The following is a 17,763-nucleotide window of genomic DNA, read 5'->3' as shown; positions in this document are numbered from 1 at the left end:
AAAGAGCCATTTTACATGTTTTAGCAGCTGGGAGAAAAGCGCTAAGACTCAGACAGCACTAACCACTGATGTAGTGCTCTTTTACAAATTGCTTTGCTAAATACATGGTTTGGTTTAGTGCTGTAGTCTAAAGCCTTCTCCTGTCTGGGGCCATCAAGTCACTGACAGGCAGTTATAAATTAAACAATCATTAAAACTGAGTATCAATTTTGCAAACTGAAGCTTGAATGCTTCCCCAGTTGGGGGACTCTCTTCCCCTCCAAGGCTCGCTGGACACCCAGAGGAGATGGGAGTGTGGGAAGGAGAGCTGGGACTGCAGGAAGGAAGAGGGGGCAGGTATGGTTTCCAGAGGGAGATGGGAAGGGAAAGGAAATAACCTCTAGAATTGATGGAAATGGAAACAGAGATGGGAAAAACAACTTAAAATTCCAATTGTGACTCAGTTTTAATCTAACTGATGGAGCAAGGGGAAGGACAGAGTGGACAAGAGCAGTCACAGTTACAAAGCAGAATTAACCCTTGCCTCCCCACACATACACTTTTGGTGGCAGGCACCAACAAACCTCCAGAGGCTGGCAGGTGACAGGACTCTGTTGTTAAGAATCAGCTCACAAACCTTCTCCTGCAGCCTCACTGATGACAGTGCAGCAGCAGGAGCACTGCTTTGCATTGGTTTGAAATGCTATCAACAGGAAAAGTAACTTCTGAAACAAAAACCAGAGCTATGTGCCGTAGTCCAAACACAGCCAGGGAGGCACGTGATGAAAAACGCTGCAGGGACAGGGTGCACGCAAAGAAGTGAAGTATTTGCAGTGGCAACTCCCGATGACCCTTTGCCAATTCTGTCATTGCTGATGGCTGCAGGACTGAAGGGCTCCCAAAATTGTTAACTGTAAATCCCCACCCACAGACTGATGCTTCTCTGCAGTTGCACATTGTGTTGAATGAACACCCAAGCCCAACCTAGCAGCAAACTGACAAGGGAAGAGCCTGCCTGCAGTTTCACAGGCAGCAAATGGGATCTGAACGGGGTGCAGGCAGCAAGGGCTGCAGGACCTTGCTTTGATCTTCCAGGTTAGACCTCAGGTGTGCCAGCAACACCCTCCTATGTGGTCCTGCAGCACCGCCAGAAACGGTAGGCATATCAACATTGCCTGCTCACCTGCCAACACAACTCTCACGTGTTTAGACAGATTAAACCATCTTCTAATACAAACCGTTACAGCCTTTTGTACTGTAACTCACTGATTTACTTATTCCTCTTTGGGGACGTGCACGTGAATTCTGAGGTCAGAAGATGGCCTGGTCCAAGCTGCCCTTGTTCCCCACATGTAAAGGGCTTCATTACAGGCAGCTGCTAGAAACTTCGGGGGCCAAAGGACATATGAAATGTGAGCACAGCAGACCGCCTAAACAGGGGAATGAAGAGAGCCTTGTGACAAAAAACCAAACCAAAACAAAAAAACCAAACCACCAACCAGAGCCTGGATTGTACCTTCCAACTCTGGGAGGCTGATGGATCCGTCTGGAACCTGGCCCCCCTAAAGTCAATGCAAAGAGGAACATAAGGACTGGCTGAGCCTTGTCCTGCTTTCTCGTTCTACTGTGTGGAACACAGGGCAGCAGCAGGGCACCACAGCTCAGCAGGAAGGAGCAAGACCCAAAGGCTCTGAAGCACGCATTGATATAAGTCAAGGGAGGACATGTCTTTTATGAACAGTATCAACAATCGCCACATCTCACTTTTCAGAGCAGAACATGACAAGGAAGTCACACGCAAGAGCTGCACTAATGCAACACTGTAAAGTAAGATTAAAATTAACAGGAAAAAAAGAATATTTCTGAGAACTTCATATTTCAGTCGGTGGTGTGGTGACCTCTGTGTTTCAATGCTCAGGCATTAAAGTATATCTACAAGTGCCATATTTTCCGTAGTCCTACAGACTGCCACTGGTAGGTAGCATGTGTGGGGTTCACAGGTAAGAGTTGCCCCAAACATCGCTACTGCATTCTTGCAACTATGTCACTTGGTCTGATAAGAGACTTAATCTCTCTAAACAAATTGTTCTTTGTGAGTGCTAAGGTACTGCAAGGAGGAGGAGACAGCAAGAACCACAAGGACAGTAGGGCAAATCAGTCATTTTCTCTCAAATGGTAAGGAAATAAAAATGAAGCAGGAAGAAAGTGGTACCTCTGTCAAAGGTCTCGGTCTTCTCTCTACAACAAATTCTGTGTGGCAGAGCTCACAGTAACTTGTGTTGGAGGAGGATAACCATTTTTCCAGGCAGCTCTTGTGCACGGTGCCCAGTGTTCCTGTGCAGTCACACGGGGAAAGCAGTCCCTCCCCACTTCCACCTTCATGACAGATTCGACAGATGGGACCGTCACTGAAGAGGCAGACAAACAGAATGAAATCACCATCAGAGCAGGCAGAACGATACAGCCACATCAGAGAATGGGGTCCAATCCCACCAAGCCCCAGAATGGTGCAAACACAGCAGGCAGCACATGGCAGAGCACGCCAGGCATGCTGCAACTCTCTAAAGCAGCCTGCTGCAGCAAGAAACGAGTCTCAGGGGAGCATGGAGGTGCCTGGGACTTTTTAGGTCAGTAAAATCTGGAAGTTGTGTTGATGAGCACCACAACCCCCACAAGAAGCTGGCACGTCAGCGGGGCCAGCTCAGCTGGCCACAGAAGGGACCGCAGCACACGTGTCCCACAGTCTCTAGCTCTGCTCACAGCAGGCAGAGAGGCTGACACCAGACTCAAAACCAACCCTGAAGCACTGATGCAAATCCAGAAGCCCAAAGCAAAGCTGGATGATCCACGCTAGTCACAGCGTGCCCCCAGCCACCTGGAGCCACTCAAGAGGTTTGCAATCATGTTGCATTTATCAGATCACCCATCCACTCTCACTCCATCTCTGCTCTGCATCGTGGTTTTAGCAGTAACTGCATAAGGAACAGCAATATCTAAATATACAACTACATTGACTCTGGAAGCTCAGCTCTCCAAGGACACAACATATTTCATGGCAAGCAGTCACCCAGACTAAGCTCTTGACATACAAACCCTCTGCCCATCACAGTGCAGTAACTCAGCATCCTATCTGCACACTGCCATACAGAGAACTGTTCGGCAGCGTTTGGGCCTTTAACTGGCTGCAGAAATGCCTTGGTGCTTCAACAACAACCACTTCTCATCCCCTCCTTGGCTAGAAGTTTCAACTACAGAATCAAATCTCTTTGATCATGCTCAAGATCTGCTCTCTTGGGACCTCACAGAACCAGAGATGCTTATCAAGGGAAGTATCAAACACTTTCAGAGACACTTGAAACCTCCCCCACAGGAGGCCTGCACTGCTGATGACACTCAAACCACCCATTTGCTCCCAAGGTGTTCCCTCACACCTCTAACTAGCACCACTGACTGTGGACTATTAGTGCTACTGCTCCAGCACCCAGAAACTGTTGGCTCAGGTGTATCAGATGATACTCATGCAAATTTTCATCACAGACTAAAGTCATTGTCTTTGCACCTATGTAAACTCAGAGCAACCAGTGTCCTCCTGCAGCAAGGACTTCCTCTAGCTGCACAAAGAACCAAGTCCTTTTCACTTGAAACCTCTCATTTGCTTGTTTTGTGTACTATCCCCTAATTCCTGTCCTGTAAAAGACAATGTTTTCCACACACCCCCGATTTACAGACCTCAGACCTCCATCATAGCCTGCTCAGTCACCTCTTTCACAAGCAGAAGAGTCCTAGCCTATTCAGTCATGCCTTAGACAGAAACACATCCACTTTTCTTATCACCTTCTCTACCCTTCCTTCTACCTCTTGCATTTCTAAAACATCTTTTTAGAGCTGCAGAGACCAGAGCTACAGTTTTCAAGATGTGGGCACACCAGGGATTTTTGCAGTGACTGTCTTCTGTCCTTCATTGCTTTCCCAAGCCTTAGCACCTTATTTGCCTTTTGGTCACTGTTGCACATAACTGTCACATGCCCAAGATCTCCTTCCTCCAAACCCACAAACACATGCGTAAATCCCAGACTGTTGTTCTTCATCTGCATCACTGCACGCTGAACTGCAACCATTATTTCAGCCTGCAGTCATTTCCAATAGCATTCAGTTCCCTAAACTCAGGCATCTAGTGCCATTTTAGGTCCAAGGGCATCCCAGCTGGCATCCAAAGGCACAGACTTCCTAGAAGCCCTGTGCCACATCTGCCAGCTCCATAATGAGGATGTCTTGGGCTCCCTGGGAAACCTCAAATGGCTCTAGACACCAAAGTTCGCTATTCTCAGCAATTCATTACATCTCTTCAGTGTTCACTGTTCATCAAGATCATTTAGGAATAAAATGCTGGACAGCAGAGGCCCAGTACAGGGCTACCCTCCCTGGAGCATGAAAACAAGCCACTCACTAGTATCTCACTTCTTTCCCACCTTCCAACCAGCCATTTCTTTCACACAACAACTGTTCTCTTACATTCATAGATGCACAGATTTGGGGGTGGGAGGAAGGGTGAGAAAGGAACATCTTTATTTCAAAGACCCTATTGCATGTGTCCTCTTGAAATCCAGGTGAGCTTTATCAGCTATCACCTTTTTTCCCATATTGCTGACAGTACAAAAGCCACACTGATCCCATCTCACACTTCATCCTCCCCTGCTATTATGACTTTAAAAAAACCCCAACACCTGACTGCAAAAGAAGTTTGTGGGATTGCAACACAACAGTCAGGACAAGCAATTTGCCATCTTCAAAACTAGTAGCACTACTTCCATTAGTTTGCACAACCAGACAAAACAGAAAGCAAGAGCAAGACAAGGAAACACAGTGCAAGGAAAAGGAGCATACTGGGGAAAAACTTTGGTGGGACATGCAGGGAAGAGAAGAGCCAGCAAGAAAAAGTGCACATCAGCTCACTAAAGGAGAGGCAATACTCCTCTCCTGGTGCATCACAGGAGATCTCTACCACTTCCAACTCAATGCTTAGCAGGTTTCATCCCAATTGGACTTTTTAATCATATTTAGGGCTGTGAAGCAATGTACACTCACTGCACCATCCCCTTCTCTCTGCCAAACATCACTGGTTAAACACTGACCCTTGTTCTCTCCTCATTTTCATGTGCCTTTTATTCTTCAGCCACGACAATCCCTGCAACAGGCGTTTGGAGAGGTGGTGGAAACTCCATCTTCAGAGATACTGAAAACTGCATCGGACAAGGCTCTGAGTGGTCTGATCCATCTTGGAAGCTGGCCTTGCTCTGAAAGGAGGCTGGACCAGATGTCCTCCATAATTCCCTTCCAATCTGAATTATTTGATCATTCTGTAACCTTTATTGCCATAAAGCTCAGTGCTGTATCAGAACAACAAAATTACAGCCTACTCACACAGCCTTAGTGACAGGAACAGACTGAAAAAACCCCAAGCCTTCAGTGCTCTCATGCATCTGTTATTTCCTAAGAAAAGCATCTGTAAGATATTTCATCCGTTCTCTTCCTGTTTGAGAAGTTTCATATTTCCAGTGCATTAATATAACCTTGGCTACCAATAAACAATCCAGAAGGAAAAAAATTTGCTGACAGTGCGAGAGAAAAAAAATTTCTTATCGGCCTCCATTTTCCTTCCTTCCTATCCAGAGGGGGAGGGGGCCTGGTCACACTCCACATGATACACCCTCGAACACAGTTTTCCAGCAGGCTGTAGAGACCGTATCACTAATTTAACCTTTTGGTACAGTCACACTGCTCCTGGCTTTGGTTTGCTAAGTGCTGGTGACAAGGAAGAGAATGAAACCCACCACCACCAAAATGAACAAACTGGTGTCCCATGAAGATGCATGAGGAATCCTGTTGTTTTGTTTTTTTTTTTTTAACATGTAATCCCAGGCAGTCTCCCCAGCCAATTTTTACACCTCCACAAGTTTTAAGGGTCCACACAAGTGCTCGCCCAGCCTATCGGTTGTCAGAGAACAAGCTCAGTTCCCTTTGCATTTTTATTGACCTGCTCCAGGTTTGCTAGATACAGCAATTATGTTTGCCTCAGTTCTCATCTAGCTTTCCTCCCTCACATTTGCAGTCACCACTTTAACACCTCATCAACATTTGGTCAAATACATTGAAAAAAATAACAGCTGTTCAGACAGGATTTGAAGACAAAATGTGACCAGTCTCACTAGCTGGACTGAATGATGCTGCCAAGTGTCCTCTGCTCTGGAAGCTGCTCAAAACATATGATGAGAAGCCACATCAGTAAGAGTGAGCAAGTGAAGCTGCCACACATCCCCTCTAGCAATAGCTGGACACTGCAGTTCCTGCAACACAAACAGCCTCCTCTCCCTGGGGGCTGCAAATCGACACCACGCCTTTACTCCATGACCATATCTTGGAACAGGGGCTGTGCTCCATTTTCAGCCCTTAATCACCTCCATGAATGGCAGCCCTTGCTAACATGGTGTCCCACCTTCACTGCTGCTCAGCAAGGACTTGGCAGAGGCACACAGCGAGAGGCCACCTGTGTCATCACATGCTGGAGCAGCCGCAGACCTGGGGAGTTTTGATGAACACACGAGTCCCAGTCCACCAGCACATGCAACCAGCGTGAGCTCCCACAAAGAGAGCGCAGGCCTGGGAAGCATCTGGCTAATGAGGATTTGCACTCGGTATCAGTGCCCTGGCAAACTCCTTCACAAACAAGACTTTGTTGTCTCCCTCCACCCCTAGAGCCACAAAAAAAGGAAAAAAAAAGCCCAGGTGCAGTCATCCCAAGCCCTTTCCCCGAGGCAGCCTTACCTCTGTGCACCCAGCGCCTTGATCACCGTCGAGAGGAGCCGTCCATCCTTGGCGGTGACCTGCGTGACATACTGCGGGCGACCGATGTCGGAGTCCTCCACCGACTTGGAGAGGGCAGCACTTCCCGGGCAGTCGCACAGGGAGCCGGGGAGGTGGCAGCAGTCGCCCGTCGTCATGGCAGCTCCAGGCCCCTCTGCCCCAGGGACCGGCACGGAGACCTGCAGGAAAGGCACCGCAGTGAGAGCCCGGTACCATGGACCACCCAGCCAGGGTGCAGGTCCCCCCTTTGCCACCCTCCTCCAGCCCCTAGGGCTGCCAGTGCCCCGGGGCCCCAACAACCACGGGTTTTGCTAGACTTCTGTCCCCTTTAATAGGCTTTGTGAGGCTGCCTTACCATAAAATTAAGGCTCCAAGTGTCCTACTTACATAACTTAGTGTCAGAATTGCAAATTTGCTTTTCCCAGAGAGAATTTCTGGTACCCACCCTTTAACCTGATGAAGCCTTTCAAACCCAATGTGCCAACACAGAGATGGGGAAAGCAACAAGAAGCCCCATGGGCCTATGTCATTCTGGCTAAAACTTTCCTGAAAACTTACGTTCATACCCTCTGTAGAAGTTGCCAAGTTTCACCTGAACATGGCACTTAAACCGCTTTGCGTGGCTCCATTCAGGGAAGCCCTTCTCTCAGCTGCATTCAGGTGCTTTCTAAGCCCTTTAAAGCCTGTCCACCAAACTCAGAAGGCTCACCATCCACCCCACCTTTGATTTTCCCTTTTTTTATTTCTTTACAGAAATGCATGCCCTTCCATTTCCACATCCCATGTGGTGTGTCCCAGCAGTGAACATGCGGATATTAACCACGCACAAGCACTGAAAATTCTCCCAGAGCTCCACAGAAACAGCAGCAGGCCGGTTTTCTTCCTTTCCCTCTCAACGGTTCAGACCAATCATGACTTTTATACAGCCACGTGCAAACAGCAAAGCACACCATCATGTTTTTGGCACTTCTGCAGTTTACCCAGCAAAGAACGCACAAAGAACAAGCAGCAAATGCAAGAATCGGGGAGAAGATGCAGAGAAAAAGCCCAATCTGACAAACCAGGAGCTGGCTCAGATGAGCCACGTGCAGACGTGAGAGCTCGCTGCCTTTGAGGGAAGGCAGCAGCTTGCCCAAGCTGCCAGCAACAGCCATGTTCCTCCCTGGCAGGGGTTATATCAACCCCAAAGATAGGCATGCTTTGCAGATTCAGAAAAATCCCATTTTCTCCAGTCTCCTTTAGCCTGGTCCCTAAGAGGCAGCTGTGCAGAAATAAAGATCTGGGGTTACAATTAGTCACAAGCTGAACACAAGCCAAAAAAATCATACTGCTGGTAAAGACCAAAATCTTCGCGTCTGTAAACAGGACTGCCTTATGTAAGGCATGCACAGTAATCCCTGTGCACCAGTGCTTCTGGGATCATAGCTGGAATGGTGTCTCATCCTGGTGGCTGGATTTCAAGAGAGAAACAAACCCATAAAAGAAGTTCAAATGAAAGCAATGAAAAAGATAAAAGGTCTGGGGGGCCCCCCCACCCCCAAACAACAAAACCAAACAAAAATAACCTCAACCCCAAAACTTACCAAAGAAATACGAAAAGAATTAGGTTTGTTTAATTTGGGGGGGAGGGGAGTGGGGAGTGTGTGGAATCATCAATCTCCATCTCCTGGAGGTAGAAGCAGGCAAACAAACCTTCACCATTGCTTCCAAGGAAATGCTTTTTTATTTCAAGATCTCTGTGCACAACAGGAGTCAAACATTCCCATGAAACTGCAGTTTCATCAGGTTCAGCTAAGCCTAAATCAAACTAAAATAGCTAAAGAAAATAAGGGCTTGTTCCTGGTTGGAGGCTTGGCCAGACTACAGAGGAAGAAAACAAAAAGCCAGTGCAAGAACGTGATCGTTGAAGCCCTGAAAACACTGATTTGGGTAAGCACAAGTGTTCTTTCATGTCTTGGAAATTAAGCAACTCTTACACAACCAAGGGCTTCATCTGTCAGGACGGCTCCCTTCATGGTGAATGTGTTCCAAGAGGGAGAGAGCATTTCACTGGTGTCTCATTACCAGACACCAGTTTTGGTAGCATTCCCTCAAGTTACAGAATATTTTCTAATTTCTAGTAGAAAAGTATCTAATCTCTTTATTAAAGCTGCTCTTGCTTACTATCTGTAATCCTTCTTCTGCATATGAAGAGGAATAGGCTTGAGCTTGTGGGCTAGTCAATCCACACTGAAACAAATGGGAATCTTTCAATCAACTTAAAAATGAACTTAACAGACCCAGCATTGCCTTGACTCAGTCTCTCCACCTGTGCAAAGAGCACACAGGGTTAGAGCCACTTTTCTTATTGGTCTCTTTTTTTTTAAAAAAAAAAGGCTACAAGCTCTCCAACTTTAAGGAGCAAAAAGTAAGATGATAAATGCTATTGGAATGACTTAAGTCAGCTGGTTTGCAAGTTAAGGAGTTCTATCAACTTTAAAAGCCTCTTACTGAACCAGGCATGAGAAGATACATGCTTTTAATAAAAAGGTCGGTTCCATTTGTTCAGCCAAAATGTTGTTTATTTTTAAGTCCAGAGGAAAAAGGTCCATTTTGCGTATTGGAATAAAACTGCCCTCACTCCCTGTGTCCTGGGAGTATTTATACCGAGGCTCTTTGTGCTCCACATCTGACAGATACAGGCAGCACTGCGTCCTTGCCCTGGCAGCCCTATTCAGGGCTGAAAGGGAATCGCCACCCTGCTGTCCATCAGGAAACGCGCGGTTTTCTATTACAACTTATTTGGCGCTTCCTTGTCGGGGTCCATCCCAGGGTGGAACCTGAAGTCACTGCTTTAATATCTGACTCATGCCATTCAGCAAATACAAAGGAAAAGCAGCAAGATTTTCATGGATACAGTTAGTGAGGAAGTAACCAAAATCCAAAGATAACATCTGCAGTGCACTCCAGTTCCAATTTCATACCCAGCTGAACATGAACCACAGTGTACAGCCAAGCCAGTCCCTTTCCTGGCTCCCTAAAGGCTCAGCTCATCAACACACAGCCTTCTCTTACAACTGTCAACAGCTCATCGAACCCAAACCCAATGTTACAGCAGAAACACCAAAAACTGGGAGTCAGAATCAAGACCCAAACAGCTGGTTTGAACCACACACTGTTTTTTTTCTGGGCAGCTGTGATTTCTGAGCCCATTCCTTAGCGATACATTTCTTGTTCTCATTAAAAAAAAAGTCTCAGAGACATTAAGTTTATTATCAATATCCCCTCTGCTGCAACAGTTAGACATGAGCAAATAAATCAGAAGTCTCTTCTCAGCAACATTTTGTATCCTCAACTTCTGAGCAGATCCAGGATATAAAGGGCTGAGTTTGTAGAGATTACTCAAATTGAAGAAAAACAAACCCTGTTTGTGGAAAGTTGGCTCAGAAGAGCAAGTTATGCACTAGGACTCCAAAACTCAAACACGTGCAGCAAGATGAGCCGGTTCCTCAAAGAGCAGCTAGTGCTTCTTCACTGCTCCAAAGCAGAGACCACGGTGCTGGTGCAGGATCCTGCCTACTATGTGGCTTATGCAAAACATGCCAGCAAAATTTGCTTGTCAATCTGTTAAAAACCCTTGTCAGTTTGTTAAAAACCCTTGTCAGTCTTCAGGCATTGCAACAAGATATGTGATCCAGTTTATATCATCCAAAGGGCAACAGGGGTTTCAAAACTCCCTCAAATGACTGAACAGCTCAAGACTGCAGAGATCAGGCTGGACCACCGCTCTCCATCCAGAAGACATGCCCAGCAGGAACAAGCAGAAGACAAGGAGCTAAAGGGTCCCCCAGCTCTGTTCTGCATATTTAGACTTTGCAGCTGGATAAGACAGTTATTTCTCCCAGACAGGGAAGTCATAGCAGGCCAGATGAATACCTTGATCAAAGCCACAAAGAGAAAAGCCGCAGTCAAGATGAAAAAGACAATAACAGGAAAGGCTAAGGCCAAACGATCACAGTAAAGGGCAATTGTTAGGTGCAGGTCATGGGTCCTCTGGGCTGCTTGTGGCCTGTCTACATGATGAACACCTCAACTGGTGTAAACCCTTGGAGCAATTACGAGGCTTTGACAGGATCCAGAGCAAACTGGAACTAGAACCAGCTCCACCTTGTTCAGGTGCAGCTCATACGCACCAGCTTCTGTACAGATTCGCTTCCCTGGAACATCTCCACCAAGAAAAAAACCTCCACCTCCTGGCAAGGCTGTCAGCGGCTAAGTCTGTTGCTCTCACTGAGCAACACATTTCCCTGATTACTGTAACCAAGACCTGGCACCTCACTACTGTGCTGCCAGGAGATAACCAAGTTATATAGCCAACATAACCCACCCATCTGTACATAAGTACTTTTTTTTTTTTTTTTTCCTAATTCAGCTAGTAACCCACTCACTGTGTGCAGATCATCAAAGCTCAGACTGGGACTCACACAAGCTGACATTTAACCTCCAGGAGCAAGGCTACCCAGTCTGCTTTCCAAATCCATTTTAGCTAACTTGGGTATGCAGACACTGAGTCTTCTTATCATATGATCCTGCAAACGTCATCAGTGAACTAAAGGTTTTTAGTTGCTAAAGGGCATTTCCAAACATCAATGCTTTCCTTTTCACCATGAAAACTGGATTTCCCAAATCCTGGGGCCTTAAGATCATCTGAACACAAACTTCTTGAGGGAGACAAGTACAAAGAATTGCTTCCTTCACCACAACTAAGCACCTGCTCCCACACACCCTGTCTCATCCAGCTAATGCACATCTTTCCACAGCCCAAGTCCAATCCCAGGGCTGCAACATGTTTTTCAGCACCCGGCTCTGGCTACTCCGGGTGGCTGCAGTTCCTAAGTGATACACCTGTAGCCTCCGTGCTCTGGGCAACTTGCAGGGTACACCCTCCTACACATCACAGAGGGCAAGCTCTGGCCTCCAGACCCTCACGCCCACACTGATTACATACCCCCACATACTGCCACCAAAGATATGCATGGGTGGGATGTGATGAGTGGCCTGAAGTGCTCCCTGCTACTGTTAAAAGGTTGCATAAGTGGTTTAATCTAAAGAAAACAACAAAACAACAAAAAACCCCAAGAACTGGTCCCAAACTGCTGCAGGGCTTTGTTTTTCAGTTTTGTTTGTTTAAACATACTCCCTGCTGAGGGTTGAAGACCGCAGCATTATTTCGTTCTTAAAAAAAAAAAAAAAAAAGTACATCATAACACCCTAGAAGTACCCGAAAAGCCAGCAACAGATCTGCCCACACTTGACCCATCAGATGAAGACAACTCTAAAGCTTCACAAGATGTGCCCTCAGGCACAGAGCGGGGAATTCTGCTATGAGACCTCACTGCAACTCTTGCATCGCCCAGGACTTGGGAAGAAATCTTGTGAGTCATATGCTCAGAAGTCATCTGAATGCAATGGTCCTACAAGTCAGGGTGCAATGAGCCTTGTCTAGTGAGAAAAGTGGCGCAGCATTTTATGACATATACCCCAATATTCCAAGTAAGATCTGATGCCACACAACAGCTTTTAAAGCATTTTAAAATTTGGCAGGTAAGACACAGGAAAGCATATCACTCCCCAGGAGCTTCTCAATTTCCTGCCTTGCCTGCAACGTTTGGTTGACAATCATAGCTAAAGAAGGTGCTGTAAAAACTTCAGCATTAACTTGCTCTTCAGATAGTGCCAGTGGAGCAATGCTGTGAATTGGACAGACCTGACACCAGGCTCAAAACAAAACAAACCCCAAAACGCTAGGGGAAAAAAAAAAAAAAAAATCAAAGGACAATATCCTGGGAGCTTGTGAACCTTCTAATAAAGCTTCACACCAGGAACCTCCTCCTACGCCTTTAACAGCAAAACATACAGGCTGAGATACTGTGAAGCACCACTGCTGTCCACAGAGGCTTACCTGTCTTATCCCTAAAGCTGAATTACAAACATTCACAAGACACTCCAAGTTTAACCATGTAACACCCAGGAGGTGGTTAGACACTTATAGGAAGCGGCGTTTTTGGACTCCTGATTTTGTCATATTTGTACATTATCTATCACTGTCAGGAACTCAACTCAGCTGCCTCTCAACTATTCCAATAACACAACTCAGCAGCAGTGAAATAGTAATGCAAGCCTTCACTTACCGAGCTCCTGCTGAGGACAAATGATCAAAACTTCTCTAGACCAAGCCACTATTTAGGCATATTCTAGAAACTCTCTGAAGTCTTGGTTATTTAGACTATGGTTTGATGGCAAATGAGTTTGTTTTCCAGACAGAGATGAAGAGACAGTCTTCCACAGAACGTGACTTATTCATTTTTTTCCAAATGGACACATTGCCAGGATCTGACTTCTATTCCCTGTTGGTAAAAAAATATTGCAGTAAGCCTTCGTGTTCAATATATGGTTGTTTTCCAAAGCCTGCATCCACACACATCCCTCCTCTCCAAAACTTTCAGCATATTTGATCAACCTGTGCAGTAGCTGCACTTCTTCACCATGTCTTGCAGCACTGGCAAACTACCATCTGGCAAAGATCAAACCCATGTGGCACATACCCTGTGGTTCTCAGCAGGCTCCCACCTGGAGTGAGCCCTAATTTTCAAACGAGTCCATTAGGGATGGGCCTCATGTGAACACAGCAGAACTGCAACACAGCAGGGCTCCCGTTACTCCAGATTTCAGGGTACCCATCATGTTGTTCACCCCCCTGGTTTTCAGTCAAACTATTTTAGAAGAGTGTTGCCTAATGTGTAACAATATGTTACTCAATATTCAAAAAGAAGAAAAAAGGTTCAGTTTACATGTTAAGAAAAAGATCAGTATAAAAATGAGAAGCCTAAAGAATGGTTTTTTTTTTTCCTTGCTGTAAGCTTGTACTTGGGAAAGATCAAGCCATGGGTTATAGCTGGAGTGCCAAAATGAACAGTTATCTCAGATCTTCTGCGACTTGTTATCTGCCATGAGACCATCTGAAAGGAAAGTTTACTACACTTTAATTACCAACATCTGGAAAAACAAATTGCAACATTAGAAGAAAATTCTTTGCAGAGGGTATCTCCAACCAAAAATCAGCCATTCAGCCATCTTAATAACAAGTTTCATAAGGAAACAACTGAAAACCAGCTGGGACATGAGAAACACCTGCTGCTCCTCTGAGCATTCAGAAGACATCAGCTTTTAGAGGTGAACAGCAGCACAACTCACTATGTAATGCAACTGCATAGACCTTGTGCCTACCTCCCTCTGCATTTTACCACTCTCTGCAGGGAAAGAGAGGTGTATTAGTAAGACTTGAAAGTTTTACTGAAGTCATGAACCAGGGGAAAAAAAAAAGAAAAAAAAAACAGTTATCATGCCCACAAATCAATGCTTGCAGAAGTGCTACCCATCAGTGGAGAAAACAACTGTCCCACCACCCACAAGCACATCCTCGCCCTGCTCCCGCCTAGCAGTGCTGCCTCCTGAAGGCACCAGACCATGTGTCCTCTACTGAAATAACAGCAGCAACAACGCAAGAATACTTCTGCTTCCCAGCCCTATCGCTTCAGAGAGCTCCCCTTTAAAGAGAGGCAGCATCTGCAGCAATGCCAAAGCTCAAGGGTTCCCCAGTCCTATGCCAGGCAGCTTCAGTTTATTCAGAACAAATGGATTTTCCAGCTCTGGGTAATACATCAGAAAAAAAACAATTTTAGTGTAGCAGTAACACATGCACCAGATTAACACAGAAGCGCCCACACAACATTGGACAGGTCAGTCCCTCAAAGGGCATTACTCAGAAGGATGCAAAACATTGATTCAGAATCGGGAATCCCATGCCAGGAAGAACTTGCATTCTCCTCACTGTTTTCCTCTTTGGTTTATAAAGCACCATTTATACCATTACACAAATAATAACACTCTTCTTGGAGACAAACTGGAGCTGGAACAAACTGCCTGCCAGCACACAGCAGCCCTGCTCGCTCCAACTGCTCAGAGCAGCGCACGGCCGGCATGCAACGACCACTCGAAACAAGGCAGCACGCTGATCTTCGAACAGATATTTGAACTGGAATTTAACTGCCTATTTATGTTTTTCAGCCTAGCTATTTCACTGTACAAATCTCTCTAGCAGACTCAGTTTTCAAAGACCTTTACAGCAAAGGCACCACCACAGCCTTCAACCCCACTACCCATCTGCATCTGAAGAGCTCCAAAGCAGGCACCAGCTGAGAGCATCCTCTTTCTCCATGGTCAGCCAAAGAGGATTAGCTGACCCTAGCTGATTTCACCAGTATCTCCCTTCTGCCCACTCCTTACCACTACAAATTTCCTCCTTGATCCTGAAGTGAAACTTCACAATTGATATCAGTGCTGCAAAATCCCAGTTTCTCTCTCTCTCCCCCTATTAAGTTTGCAATGTTTTGCTTAGGCTGCATTTCTAGTTCTTCTGGAGACACAGGCCCCAACTGATTTGTCTACAGGGAAGTACAAGAAAAACTGGGAGGAAATAAAAGTTGAGAGCAGTCCAAAATTGTAGTTTACTTTTTCCCTCCCACCACTCTCAAATCTAAACCCAAACAGCTTTCAGCTGAAACAGGACTCAAGTTCTCAAAGCTTCAAACAAAGAAATAGGTGTTAAAGCTAAGACTGGAAGAGCTTGGTGCATTTCCCTATTTGCAGAGGAGTGCTTTAGAAACTAGGTTTGATTTGTTTGTACTTATATTTGCCAAGCCAGTACTGCTCCTTGCCCCCTCGTTCCCTCATTTTGGGAACAGCAGGAGAGTGTTTCCTTCAGTCTATCACTGACTTCATGACAACTGATTAAAACTGCAAGAGCAGTTACAGCATGCCTGCCCTTGAGGTTAACCACACATAATCATCTTGTGTTATATCAGGAATTGAAGAGTTTAGTTAGAATTGCTACGTAAAATCCGGAAGAAAAAAAAAAACACTCAACTTACAGATGCCTATTTTGATTGAAAATGGGAACAAATTGCAGATTCCAAACTGTAACACTGCTCATCCTAGAGAGGTCTGGGGCAAGGAATGCATTTGGACAGCTGACAGGTAGGAAGAGCTGCAGGTCAGTACAGCTCCTGTCAGGCTATTCACTTTACTAGAGGATATGAAGTGTTCAGTCCCTGCCCCAAGACACTTTGTCAGTCCATGCCTTCACGATTTTCCCATTCTGCATTTTCCCATCAGTGCTCAGAGCTCTCACAACCTGTAACTGTCACAGCTAGAGAGAGACATATTCCACCACCAGGAAAGGTGGCCAAAACCATAAGAAGCCCAGTAGTGACTTCCCCGCTTTTACACAGCGGGATAAACAGCTGAGCGCCCTCCCAAACACTTAGCAAGTGGGTAACCACGTCTCCCAGTAGAGCTGCATTTGTTGCTGCTATGCTGATGAGCTAGAGCTGACCTGGTCTAACTACGGCAAACACGGCATAAAGATGACAGAGCAAGCGCGATTGTATCCTCCCCGGGCAACAGTACTGCTGCAGTCGGAGCTGGGAAGAGAACGAGACCAGACTTGGAGAGCTGGACAACCTGCTATTCACGTGCATGACATTAACTGTCTCAATAAGCCACAAACTATGCCTCAGCACAGATTAATCCATCGTTTTAGCACCAGAGAAAACTGTTTTACACAAATTTCATGGAAACTGCTTGCCTACCCGTCACATTGATTCAGTGCTGTGCTCATTTCCTTCACACACAAGTGACCCATGGCTTTATTTTTCATATGACTTGTCTTTTACATCACAGAGACTGTGGGCCCATTTCTTACAAACTTAGAAGTGGTTAGTGTGTCTTCAAGGGGACAAACGTAAGTAAACAGTGATCACTTCTCTCTCATGGGAAGGTTGTGAGCTAAGAGCATACAGAAGCATGAGTTAACCAGAGTAAATAAGACTGGGGGGCAGAAAAGACACACCAGTTATGAACTTTAATCTGGAGGAGAAAAAAAAAAACCCAACTGTTTAGAAAACGGAAACTCCGAAATTTCCAAATATCCAAAGCTGAGTCAAGTGGAGGAAAAATAAACTCATCCTGTAGTTTATAGTTCAGGATGCCTGATTCCTCCCTTCATCTTCTAAGAAGAAGTTCTGTGTTTTTTAGTGTAAAAAGCCAAGACATTTTAAACAATAGTGAAAAAAGCCCCTAAATGCACACTTTACTTTGTATCTCTGCCTGCAGAACTATTACAAAGTTGCATCCTGAGGACCTGCAGCAGTCCCTCAGGACTAACAAAGTCTCAGAGCTCATATCCAGCCTCAACTTGCCCAACTTGTGCTGGATGCATTTGGGGTTGATTTCGGCCATTCTGTTTCAAGGAATCTATGGTAACTTCCTCCCAGGGAAACATTGCATCCTGCACTTGCTTGATACAGGCCAGCATCAGTAACCTAGAATGGGAAAGCCCCTCTTCCAGCATCTATTAAGGCAAGAACTCTGTCGGAAGCTGTTTACAATTAGTACATTTGTAATACAGCTCATCTGCATGGTCTCCTTGGCATCCAGCATGGGGTGACCTCACTCTGCAGCCTCAGTGCAATTCCACAGCAAAAAAAGGGCAAACACATCAGAAACAAGAAACTGTTAGTTCCAATGCTTTTTTTTTTTCCTGTTTCCACTTAAAGACTGCCAGTGGTGTTAATTAGCTAACCACACACAGACAGCCCAGGTTTTACAGCTGGTATTTAATGTCCATGGTATACACATTAAGCCCACACTTGGCTGTTTCCTGTGCCACCTGGTCCACTCCTGGCAAAGTCAAGACTTTCTTACTGATGGAGGCTGCCTGTAATGCTCCACAACACATGTCTGGGGGTAGTTAGACCTTGTGTCCTCAACCGGAGTTACTAAATTCACTGTTACAGTGCATGCGAGAAAGGCATTTTCCAGTCT

General features: G+C 45.8%; 1 protein-coding gene across 5 annotated transcripts in view; it reads right to left on the bottom strand.

Moving 5' to 3' along the window:
* The window catches only part of MARCHF2 (membrane associated ring-CH-type finger 2), a 37,560-nt gene that overhangs the window by 17,642 nt on the left and 2,155 nt on the right, over window positions 1-17,763 (bottom strand). Inside the window, exons 1-4 of one of the 5 annotated variants that reach the window (XM_075038297.1) lie at window positions 13,425-17,294; window positions 13,011-13,226; window positions 6,802-7,019; window positions 2,192-2,387 (exon numbers count right to left, since the gene is read on the bottom strand). In XM_075038297.1, coding sequence (XP_074894398.1) covers window positions 2,192-2,387; window positions 6,802-6,977 — 372 coding nt within the window. In that variant the 5' untranslated portion in view covers window positions 6,978-7,019; window positions 13,011-13,226; window positions 13,425-17,294. Of the gene's footprint in view, window positions 1-2,191; window positions 2,388-6,801; window positions 7,020-13,010; window positions 17,295-17,763 lie in introns of those variants that run through there. The other 4 variants (XM_075038298.1, XM_075038296.1, XM_075038295.1 and 1 more) reach the window with 4 other exon arrangements.

Source organism: Buteo buteo, chromosome 10 (assembly GCF_964188355.1).
Source record: "Buteo buteo chromosome 10, bButBut1.hap1.1, whole genome shotgun sequence".
Taxonomy (NCBI): domain Eukaryota; kingdom Metazoa; phylum Chordata; class Aves; order Accipitriformes; family Accipitridae; genus Buteo; species Buteo buteo.
Note: the sequence above shows the minus strand (reverse complement) of the source record. Positions and strands in the feature narration are given on the sequence as shown.